Source organism: Armigeres subalbatus, chromosome 2, assembly GCF_024139115.2.
Source record: "Armigeres subalbatus isolate Guangzhou_Male chromosome 2, GZ_Asu_2, whole genome shotgun sequence".
Classification (NCBI taxonomy): Eukaryota; Metazoa; Arthropoda; class Insecta; order Diptera; family Culicidae; genus Armigeres; species Armigeres subalbatus.
In genome coordinates, this window is record NC_085140.1 from 454573990 (window position 1) to 454586724 (window position 12735).

The 12735-nt window shown below is 43.8% G+C and overlaps 1 protein-coding gene across 1 annotated transcript in view; it reads right to left on the reverse strand.

Moving 5' to 3' along the window:
- Window positions 1-74: 74 nt before the first annotated feature.
- The window catches only part of LOC134213805 (uncharacterized), a 94977-nt gene continuing 82316 nt past the window's right edge, over window positions 75-12735 (reverse strand). The window contains exons 2-4 of the mRNA XM_062693157.1: window positions 10149-10374; window positions 9897-10084; window positions 75-1936 (exon numbers count right to left, since the gene is read on the reverse strand). Coding sequence (XP_062549141.1) covers window positions 987-1936; window positions 9897-10084; window positions 10149-10374 — 1364 coding nt within the window. The 3' untranslated portion in view covers window positions 75-986. The remainder of the gene's footprint in view (window positions 1937-9896; window positions 10085-10148; window positions 10375-12735) is intronic.

Sequence of the window (12735 nt, forward strand, 5' to 3'; positions counted from 1 at the left end):
AATGCTTTTTAATCCCGCTTTTCGCGAGCGGTAATAGCCGCCCGCTTGCCTGTGGATTAGTCTCTGATTTGACGTTTGTGTAGGTCAACCGCACCCAGCGTTTCCAGCATTCTGAACAATGTTTTGTGCCAATGTGGTTCAGCTGGCGGTCATTACTGCTCGTGAAAAATTGGATAATGGAGTCAAACAGTCATAATTCCTCGCTTCATTTTTTAAAAGGAACTTAGTAACAATGGAAACATTCTCGGGAGGTTTCGTGGCATTTGTTTTCAATCTGTATGAACATATAAGCACAAAAGTCGAAAAGAAAGCTTCCGTTGTTACAATGTTCTTTGAAAATAATTCAGTGAAATTTGTATATGACTTGGATATAGTTTGACGTACAACAATTTGTAATAATATATTTTTATGACAGCAAATTAACGTCTACTTTGCTTAGAATCTTATTAATAGTTGGAATATCACTTCACGATGACGATGTAGGAATCAAAATAATTGATTTTTCTATTCTATTCAGTTCGTAGATGATTGCGGTAGATACATTTGTTCTTCAAGAATACAGTTCTTACTTTGCTACTTTTATTGAATACATTTGAGTATGAAATTTCAGAGATAAGAACAGCATTAAATTAGATAAACATGAGAAAATATCATTGAGTGAAGTTTATGCTCAGTCGTTTTTGAGAAATTGAAATTGACGCCTGTTCAAAAGATGAGCTGTTTGTCGATTTACCCAAAAAATAAATATGTAGGCAAGTAATTAGCTCATATTAATTATTCTATAGGCTAGTATTTCAATAAAACAAAAGAGCATAGATTTACGAACAATCAAAGAGTAGATTCCTTGTCTTCTATACTTTTAAAACTTACCGTTAACTTTACCAGTAAAGGTTACAGTCCGAATAAAAATAACGTTAGCACTATCTTATCATTACATAGCTATCACTTATCATCTAAAATATCGGGCGTCCTCGTCACCTACGCTATCAAAACGAACCCATCCGATTCGGTGGTCTCTGCGACTGTTGAATCTGATGGTGCTGTTGAATTATTCGTTGTTTCTTGTACTCTTTCAGCAGCACATAGACAAAGGCACCGATCATTATCACAGCAAGGCATGCGGAAATGAGCAAACTCGGCAAATCCACGGATCTGTTGTCACTCCCAACGGAAGCCCTAGAGCTGAACGCCTCGTTGCTGTCCTCCGATGATGTCTCGCTTACACCAATCCCGACGTCTTCGCTGTCTGCCTTCGCTTTGAACAGTCGCGCATACTTGGCGTCGCGAAGAGGTTCGCTCTTATCTATACGTCGCTTGTCGGTTTTCCTCTCAGCTATTTCGTTCTCCCTCGAACTGAGTTCCTGCTTAGCGAAACTCTTTTCCGTCACAGCGCTACCTTCCGTTTCAACTTTTTGATCATTCTGTCGAACTACTTCACTCTCTTCTACTTCCTTAACATGTGCTGGCTGTATGTCTTCGACATCTTCCTCGTCGGAAGCTTTGAGAACCAAACTGCTCTTATCCACCATATTGAACTGTCGGACACGAGCATTCCTTCCAGTAGCTGGCCAGTAATCGCTCATCGGAACAGGCGATGCACCGCCACGGCCCTTGCCTGGCAGTGCCAATCTGGCTCTGACCGTTAGTGTATCTGGCTGGAAGGTGCACACTACCACGAACCTTCTGGTACTGTGCGTCAAAATCCCCAAGTTTTCCTGCACTGTTATGTACGTTTCAACGGTCAAATCTTCGGCACTCACATGGCTGCCGCAATTCTCGTGCTCGATCCGCATCGTATAACTTTCCTGAGAACTGTTGGCGTCTCCTTGGATACTGCAGTGGCCATTCTCCGAGCTGATGCGGCCACCAAAGTACGGTCCCGTTTCAACCTCAATCTCCGACGCATGTGGGAGACATTGAGTAGCATGGGCGGAAACTGTAAAAAGATAAAGATGTTAATGAGAATGTTTATTCATTATATCACATGGATAAGGGAGGGAGTTCAAAGAAGCGTAATTATTCATAAAAAAGCAAAAAAAAATTTAAATAAAGACTTTAAAAAAATATGAGTTAGTGTTTTTAGCATAGCTTTCACATAATAAATAGTTTTGGCCGGTCTGATCTGGCCGATTTTTATTAGCAAACAAGGGGACAGGATTCCACGTCGAATGGAACTTACGAATAATTCGGCCAGTGCTAAGTTTCAAAACGCGGTTCGGACATACCAATTCCCCATTATGTTCAGAATGTGAGAATGTTGAAGAGACGCTTGTCCGCGGTTAGCAGAAATTCGTAGAGGAATGCCTGTCCTAAGGACGGATAATATCGCAAAGCGAATGTGTCACGAGGAAGACACGTGGAATGCGGTAAGCAGAGTCGTGCCGCAAGCAGGCAGCAGGGACTTTGTCCAAGTGCTTGACGACCCCTCCCCAGGGCCACTGCAAGTTAGGGGGCCTGCCTAGGACGTGGTTGGATTTGCCAGTTGGCTCTGTTAAACCTCTACTAAAAGCTGCATGAATCCCTATCAAAGGGACCGTGCGCCCCTCAATGCACTCAAGCCCAGCAGGATCGCCAACCGACACATCAGGATTAATACCAGTAAAATCCTGATTATGGTGTACTGGTCATGGCAAACGACATTGGACGATTCTCATTTTATGTATTGGATTAGGGGTATATGGGCTAACAGTCGAGTTATTCTGTTTCCTGAGTAAAAATGGGTGACACCTTTTTGAATTGGCAAGTAATGGTTCGACTGCCTCAGTCTCGTTAAACAACCTGGCAGGCCTCCGGTAACGCTCAAAACTTGTCAACTATACCGGTGGGTAATAGGTTCAGATACACCATTCCTGATTTACGCTGATCCGACTCTGAACACGGCGCTATAAGGCACCCGAGTCAAACCTTGCATGGACCTCACTCTTTACCTCACTGTTAGGTACCCATGGGATCACAACAGGCGACTATCTACAACAGGTAGAGATAACATCTCGGAGGGGGACTCTTTTAACATGGAAACAAACACCAAAATCAATGAAGGAGCAGGCGAGGCAAATGTTTTCTCAAGAAGTGGGAAGTGATTTCGCAGACAGTAGTATGCGAGTACCAGCAGTATAGAAAGGACTGATGTAAATCAGGGAAGCCATAGGAAGTTAGGATCCGAGAGCAGGATGTCCACATCAAAATCAGGAGATAGTACTATCCAGGATGGTTGACAAATGCTGGGTAAACCGTACCATTGGTACTTCGCGTACCTACCTCCTCGTGGCGCTGGCCGGAATACGAGTAGTAGGGCAGTAGGGCAGATCGGGTAACCAACCCCGGTGGGAGCTATGGTCATATGCAGACAGGGAAGGGGGGGGCAGCAGCATTGTAGCGCTGCTGGAAGTTTGTTGGAAGGGCGATCAATGGTGCGAATGTTCAGAAGTAATCATACCATCTACCAGAGCTGCGGCAACACACACGAGCTGAGAACAGCTTTCATAGTGGTAAGCGAAATGCAAAGGCACGTGATCAGGTGATGGCCGATCAATGAGAGAATGTGCAGGTGCAGGCCGGTTCTTCAACTTCAGCATAATCAACGTCCATAGCCCACACTCCGGAAGCACTGATGATGATAAGGACACGCAACTGGAACGTGAGTACGACAGCTGCCCAAGCCACGGCGTCAAAATCATCATAGGAGATTTGAACGCTCAAGTTTGCCAAGAGGAGGAGTTTAGACCGACTATTGGGAAGTTCAACGCTCACCGGCTGACGAACGAAAACGGCCTACGACTAATTGATTTCGCCGCTTCCAAGAATATGGACATTCGCAGCACCTACTTCCAACACAGCCTTCCGTATCGGTACACCTGGAAATCACCACTTCAGACAGAATCACAAATAGACCACGTTCTGATTGATGGACGGCACTCCTCCGACATTATCGACGTCAGGACATATCGTGGCGCTAACATCGACTCTGACCACTATCTGGTGATGGTTAAACTGCGCCCAAAACTATCCGTCATCAACAATGTTCGATACCGACGATCGCCGGCCGCGACTGAAGAAACCTGATGTCGCCACAGCATATGCGCAGTATCTCGAGGCAGCGTTGCCGGAAGAGGGTGAGCTCGATGGGGCCCCTCTTGAGGACTGCGGGAATGCAATAAAAGCAGCCATTAACGATGCAGCGGAGAATAACGTCGGGTATGTGGGACGAAGTCGACGGAACGATTGGTTCGACGAAGAATGCAGACAGATTCTGGAGGAGAAGGACGCAGCGCGGGCGGTCGCGCTGCAGCAAGATACCCGGCAGAACGTGGAGAACGTTTCAGGAGAAGAAACGCCGCCTGGAAGAAGCGGAGTGCGAGGAGATAGAACAGCTGTGCCGTTCTCAAGAAACACGCAAGTTCTATCAGAAGCTCAACGCATCCTCCAAAGGCTTCGTGCCGCGAGCCGAAATGTGCCGGGATACGGATGGGAGCATCTTGACGGACGAACGTGTTGTGATCGAAAGGTGAAGCAGCACTACAAGGAACATTTGCATGGCGCTGAGAGTACACGCAGTGAAAGTCAAGACAGCGGAGGACATGACTACGTCAGTTCAGCAGACGATGGAAGCCAACCAGCCCCCACCTTGAGGGAAGTTAAGGATGTCATCCAACAGCTAAAGACCAATAAAGCAGCTGGTAAGGATGGTATCGAAGCTGAGCTCATCAAGATGGAAAACCTGGGAAACATCTACAAGAAAGGCGACAAGCTGGAGTGTGAGAACTTTCGAGCGATCACCATCTTTAGTGCTGCCTACAAAGTGATATCCCAGATCATCTTCCGACGTCTGTCACCATTAGTGAATGAATTCGTGGGAAGATCAAGCGGGCTTCGTTGACGACCGCTCGACAACGGACCAGATCTTTACTGTACGGCAAATCATTCAAATGCTGTGGTTCCAACATTGACTTCAAGGCGGCATACGGCAGAGATTTCGGGCGAACACTGCAGTTCGTTCGAATCGCGCCGGGGACTAAGACAAGTTGATGGACTTTCGTGCCTGTTGCTCAACATAGCGCTAGAAGGTGTCATGCGGAGAGCCGAGTGTAACAGCTGGGGTACGATTTTCAACAGATCCAGTCAATTTATTTGTTTCGCGAATGACATGGACATTGTCGGCAGAACATTTACAAAGGTAGCAGAACTGTACACCCGCCTGAAACGTTAAGCAACAAAAGTTAGACGGGTGGTGAATGCATTGAAGACAAAGTACATGCTAGTGGGCGGAACCGAGCGCAACAGGGTCCGCCTGCCAAGCAGTGTTACGATAAACGGGGATACCTTCGAGGTGGTCGAGGAATTCGTCTACCTTGGATCCTTGCTAACGGCTGATAACAATGTTAGTCGTGAAATACGAAGGCGCATCATCTGTGGAAGTCGGACCTACTACGGGCTCCATAAGCAACTGCGGTCAAAAAAGATTCACCACCGCACCAAATGTGTCATGTACAAGACGCTGATAAGACCGGTAGTCCTCTACGGACATGAAACATGAACAATCCTCGGAGCATTCGAGAGACGGGAGCTTAGGACCATCTTTGGCGGTGTGTGGCGGCGAAGAATGAACCATGAGCTCGCCCAGCTCTACGGCGAACCCAGTATCTAGAAGGTAGCTAAAGCCGGAAGGGTACGATGGGCAGGGCATGTTGCAAGAATGCTGGACAGCAATCCTGCAAAGATGGTGTTCGCTTCCGATCCGGCAGGTACGAGGCTACGTGGAGCGCAGCGAGCGAGATGGGCAGACCAGGTGCAAAACGACTTGGCGAGCGTGGGGCGTATTCGAGGATGGAGAGATGCGGCCTCGAACCGTGTATTGTGGCGTCAAATTGATGATTCAGTATTATCTGTTTAGATGTAAACTAAATAAATGAACTATCCAGGATGAGCTACAGCTTAGGAAGTCTAACCTGATTTAGGTGCTGAAGCGAGTCAACGAGCTTTATGAGTTCGTGAAGGACAAGCACAATGGTTACACTAAGATCAAGCTTCTAGTGACGAGCATCAAGTCCGCCGTTAAAGCAGCCGAACACGAACAGATCGTGCTGAAAAAGAGAGCCGAAGCAGCTGAAAAGGTGCTGAAAGAAGCTGTGGAGCATACAGCAGTTGAAACACACCAGGCACCTAAGAGTCCTCGTACGGAAAAGCGAGGAAGGGACTTGCCCGGAGAGCAGAAAGTCACGAAAAAGCAGCGGAACGCGTCAAGGATGGTAACTGGCATACCATGGAAAGCCAGCGTGAAAACGGGAAGAAACAAATGGAGAATGTGGAAACGAGAATGGAACAGAATAAAAAAGAAAAACGTCGTTTTCTTCGGGAGAGAGTCAAGCGATCGTAGAATCGTAGAAGCGAGCGATAAAACGTCGTACGCAGCGATCCTGAAGAAGATGAGAGAAGACCCGGAGCCAAAATACTTGGGTGAGAAAGTAATGAGAACTAGGCGTACCCAAAAGGGGGAGTTTCTATTCGAGCTGAAGAAGGATCCTACGAACAAGAGCTCGACCTTCCGGAAGCTCATTGACAATTCATTGGGCAGTGAAGGTAACGTAAGAGCTCTACCGCAGGAAGTGTGCAAGACCTGGGGCCTCATTGCGCTCTTTCGTATGACAGTTTGCATGATTTGCTCGTTTCGAGTCGAGGTGCGCAATGCCACTCCTGGACAAGATCACGACGGAAGACGAACTGAGGGATTCATTGGCCTCACAATGCAAGCTGGGGGAAGTGCAGATGACGATTCGACTGAAGAGAACGTAGGCCTACGCGATACGACCACCGACAGAGGCTGCCAACGAAATGATGAAGGCAGGCAAAGTGAAAGTAGGATGGTCGGTGGCCCGTTGAGATTCGCCAATTCGGTCGCATAAGGGTTACAGAAACCGATCTACAATATGTGTGCTACTCGGGACGTTGCTAGGGACTGCACGAAGCAACCAAGATGCCTGCTGTGCAAGCCAGAGGACCGAAAGGGTGGCTTCCAATGCCAAGAAGGCGATGGCTAGCCAGGATTAAGGCTCAAATTACCGTCATCCAGTCATTGACGAGAAAGACAGACACGTGCTCGTGCCACCCCCAGTAATGAAACCACCCACCAAGGAGAAAAAGCAGTCTCCAGCTGGATGGGGGAAATATTTTTGTTTCAAAACTACATCATCCAATAGCGAAGACATAATTATATCCGGTGGATGCTTCATTTGGTTGCTTTAGATTTAAAAAAAAAACAGCAACAGAAGCAATGTGTGACGTGGCAATTATTGCTGAACCGTACCGGATCCCTTCTGACAATGGCAACTGGGTGGCGGATTCATCGGGGATAGCGGCTATCCAAGTGATGGGCAAATTCTCTATTAAAGAAGTGGTAGACAACTCAAGCGAAGGTTTCGTAATCTCCAAAATAAACGGGATCTTCGTGTGTAGCTGCTACGCATCCCCAACGCGGACTTTGGAGCAGTATAATCGGATGCTGGACGCACTCACGGAGAAGCTGATAGGCCGAAAACCGGTAATCATCGGAGGCGACTTTAGCGACACTTGCCCAAAGTAAGGAATCAGACTGACTAACCCAAGAGGTTACAGTTTGCTGGATGCGTTGGCGAAGCTGGACGTCAGGCTGTGCAACGAAGGTACTGTTAGTACATTTAGCAGAGATAGCAGGAAGTCATCATCATCGATGACACGTTCTGCAGTCCGTCGCATGGTGAGGAATATAAACTACACCCAACCGGCGGTTGTTAGATTTTCTAACAATTCTGTATGAGAATCTACCAAAACCTCAGAAAAATATATATAGCTCTTTTAGTGGAATGTATTCAACCGTCTAAGACGAATTAAGTACTGTCCATTTAATTCCACCAGTTAATTTTCGTTATCTTTGCAGATACGTATTTCGACCACAACTGTGTGGTCGTCTTCAGTGTCTTGTACTTGACTCGACTTAACCTGTATAAGAACTGGGCATATGCGAAATTGCTAGATTCTTATACAAATATTGTATAATAATCTAACAGTTATGTAAACTTTTCTTACATTTTTTGTATAGGAATCTAACAATTTCGCATATGCCCAGTTCTTGGTAGTTCTTGGTTTTGGTAGATTCTTATACAGAATTGTTCAAAAATTTAACAACCGCCGGTTGGGTGTAGAGAGTTAGTATTAGAGAGTTGGAGGATTATACACATTAGACCTCTTCATGTGTTCAAAAAGTATCAAAAAATCAACCGGTCAGTCCAGAATCACAATTCTTATTCATTCCACCAGTAATATGGGCGTCGGCTGTTCAATGGATCCATTTTCCTCGGCATCGACGCATCGCAAGCCTTCGCTAACGTTTCCGTTAGTTCATCTGCTTCCAGATTTGTTGCGTCGCTGTTTACTCGAAGTGCTTCGATGAAAAGCTCCTTGTCAAAATCCTTCATCTTTCATTTTCGCCCACTAGTCCTAATATCTCGTCGTACCGTCGGCATTCGTGTTCCAACACTATACCGGATCGCCTGGTGATCACTATGTATATTAGACCTCTTCATGTTTTCAAAAAGTATCAAAAAATTCAACCGGTCAGCCAAGAATCACAATTCTTATGCTAAAATAAGCTTCCTGTCAAATTTCCAGCTAATCCGGAGAAAAATTTGAGGTGGCTCAAGTCTATTAAGTCTGTTTGGGCTATTTTCAATTTTGAAAAAAAAAACAAGAGATATAAACGCCGAAAACTATGACAAATCATTGCTAATTATTATTTATTATTCCTATTTTTCCCTGGACATTTGAGTGATATAATTGCCAAAGTGCGATTAACCGTTAAATTCTTAAAAATCAAAAGCTGAACACTTGTCATAAATTTGCACGTCAGGATTTCTTCAAACAAGTTATGCGAACAAAACATAAACCAAATCATATGATATTTGATACTTACAACAAACGACTGCCAAATTTGGTTCATTGCACCATATGTTTGTATGCTTTTAACATTGAGTGCATCCTAGTAATAAGTGAAATCAAAGCTCCTCTGTTCGAACAACTTGTTAGAAGAAATCCTAATGTGTAAATTTATGACAAATGATCAGCTTCTGATTTTTAGGAATTTAACAGTAAATTGCACATTGGTAATTATATTACTCAAATGTCCGGGGAAAAAAGACAGAATCGCCGTCCTCGACCAGAGGTCGCACAGACTGAACACTTAACATCTAGTATGAGACAACGGACAGGACATTTACACAACACCCAATGGACCAGTGGAGAACTTTTCGCTTCACGAAAAGTTTTCTTCTTACCGGGGCGGGAATCGAACCCACACTCCACAGCACATGCGTCTAGACAATTGACGTCGCCAACCGTACGGCCACGAAGCCTCTGCCTTTCGAAGGCATGAACTTATTCATATTTGTGTAATAAATAAAAAAAAACTTAAAATTAAAAAATCCGATTTTTTACATAGCCTCTTTTATTACCCCAAAATTCAACAGAGGGTGACACAATCTGTATATTCTGTATTTCAAGCATAGGTATATCATCATAGGTATATTGCAACTGCAAAAAGCAGTGTTATGAAATAAGTTTAATTTTTTTTTAACTTTCATCGTTTTAATTCTTTAACGCAAGACGATGCTCAAAGCATTACAACTGTAGTCATAGCCAAAAAGTTACCGAACAACGGCAACCGTTGCTATCCATTGACTGTTAGAATCCAATTAATTTCATTCATAGCGACTCTTCTGACTACATTCGACACAGGGAATCGCACAGGCAAGGTTAGTCGACTCACCTTACGTTACTCTACTCTTAAAACGAATATTTTGAATCGTTCTTAACCAAGCAAATAATTAAATGCACAATGGATTACTCTGGAATTGAAGAACTATACTTACATCCCTTCGTTGGAATGATGATCGTCTGTCCAAGATTAATAGAATTCCCATCAAACTCGTCACTGTTGAGTTCCGATCGGCCACTGATCTTCTGATCCCCTGGTTTGATTTGTGGTTTCACATGAAATGAATACTTGGTAGCCATCCTTAGGTTCTTCACCGTCATCGAGTATTGCTTGCTTATGTCCCTGTGAACAATGATCAAATCGTCAATCCGTCCCATTAAAGACCCCTTAAATGATCCAAATTCACCCGCTCTCCTCCGAATTGTCCATCAGTGTTTTCGATCGGCAACGGTGGGGTCCCCAGTTTTGTAGCTCGCAGTAGTAAACGTTGAACGACCGTTGCTGGCGGTTTCCGCGCGCAGCTTTGTGCTGCCGGTGTTGCTCATCTTGTTCGCCGTCGTCGCGCAACGGTTCCACCTCCCAGGTAAGGTTGACTGATTTGTAGTCTGGCTCGCCGGATAAATATCGTACTTCTGCAATGAGAATGAGGGAGGAGAAAAATACGTCAAGGGTTAGGGAAAACTGTGAATGACCTATTCTCAATCAAGTTTATGAGGCATTGTTGTTTTCACAAGACGGCCAACGGCGCTCTTTGTGCGATGTGCTGTTAATGCTTTACTGAAACAAATATGCAGTAGGTAGGCATTAGCACAATAATCTAATTAGCGAAATGATGACACCAACAGCCGATTGTTTTAGCAGCCATGAGGAAAACCTTCTCTGATGTCTGAAAAGGTAAATGCTTTGTAAATTTGAAGACATTCTTGTCTTATTTGTCGAGTGAAGTACGAGATACTGAAGATGGCCTCACAGCCACTGAAGCCATTGTGCATAAGAAGCTCAGAGCAACATTTGACTACACCCGATTCTTTTTTTACACGGGTGGGTTTTAGTTGATTACGACCGTTAGCGTTGATGAAACTATGAGTTAACCCCATGAAAAAAATCACAAAAAATCAAAGAAAATTCAAGTGGTATTTGAAAAGCTGTGAAAAATCAGGTTACCGGGAAATTAAAGAATACCAACCGTGTAAAAAAAATATTGGGTGTACTCTATTATTGCCAGGTCAGTATAAATACATACCTACTATGGAATAATCTGAGTAAGTCCTTGTTGGTACCGGTCTCGTCAAAATACAGGTCACGGAATTAGGTGATATGAAACTCGATTGAATTAGACACGTGGAGTCTTCTGCACTGTCTCGAGTAATCATTGATGTAGGCATCGTCCTGTTGAACGATTTGCAAAACTACACGTCTGAGCGGAGCTTTTAATAATAATTTGCCTTGGAAACATTCTCGACGCATAGTATCCATTGTACTTGCCACACAATATACATACTCATGCGATGGCGGGCATAGAAAAGCTTTTAATTAATAACTGAGAAAATGCTAATAGAATACTAAGTTGAAAAAGCAGGGCAAGTTTCAGTGGAAATGTAGAGCCATTGAAGTAGTACGAGACACTAAAAATCTCATGCGATAAAGATTATTCATAAATAGGGATAATATTGTAACCAGATGTCTCCAGCAAAAACTAATTTGTATTTTTGGTAATATGGACCTATAGATTTTTATTTTCCTCTTCCAACCCCTAATTATGCAATATACTACGCCTCCACCACTTTTCTTATAATGTGCATCGTAGCATCTTTTTCAGGTTGACTATGCCGCTATGCCCCGGTACTTTGATCTCACTCTCAGGTTTTATTGATACAAAAATCGCGAGAAACAAGAAGGAAAATCCCAATAGAGTTAACGTTCAAGTTCATTCATTAGTCGGTTTTTCATTGTTTGAAGGCACAGCGTAATGAAAATGGAAGTAAAGAGTGAAAAGAAAAACATCAACACAGTTTTTGCAGAATTAGTCGACTGTAGACAGTCATATAATGGAATTGTTGAGTGTTGATTGCTTATTGCCCTACCCTACCCTTCCGGAGGGTTGGCTGGGGCGAATTAAATCAGTGTTGTGTAATACCCATGGCGGCTGCTTCTTGATGTTAGAAAAGTCGGTCGATTATTGTTGAACTAATGGAATGTTGAACCCAGGTTTTCCTTACAGTTCGATTACATGCGTTGTACATACAACAATTGAATTTTCAGGTGAAGGTTGACTGAGTGCGTTAGTTTACAAACAGTTAACTCACCTCGAGTTCTATTTGACCCCTTGCTGGTAAAATACTTATCTTAGAGATTAATGGCTCTAAAGGAATGCTGCGAGGAATCAATCAAGTTTGCAAAAGTATTGCGCTGCATTTCAGTTCGCTACCCTAAATCCATAATTCGGGAGTGCTTTTCAAAGTTCAATCAAATTTTTATTGGGGAAATTAATTGTGATCAATGCTGTAAGTTTCATTTTGACTATACAAAATGGCAGCAAAATAAAATTTCCATGAATAATTAGAAATTTTTCATTAAAAAATTAGGAAATTGCCAATAAAAAAACCAGGGTATGAGCAATAAATAAAATTAAAATTTCCACAAAAAATTCAAAATTCCCATAAACAATTAAAAATTTCCACAAATCAAAAATAAATACCTACCTGGATACCTGGTTGGCTACAACATCGATACACTTATGCATGGTGTATTGTAGAGCTCCATAATCATCGGTCTTGGGCGATGTTCCTCCAGTTTCCCCGAACGTTCAGGGTCCCCAGGTCCGATTCCACCGCGTGCAGCCAGCGTGTTCGTGGCCTTCCACGAAGTCGCCGGCCTCTATTTGGGTCTCTGTTGAATATTGTTTTCGCTATTCTTTCTTCCGACATTCGCACTAAGTGACCAGCCCACTGAAGTCTGCCGTATTTTACACGATTCACAATATTTTCTTCTTT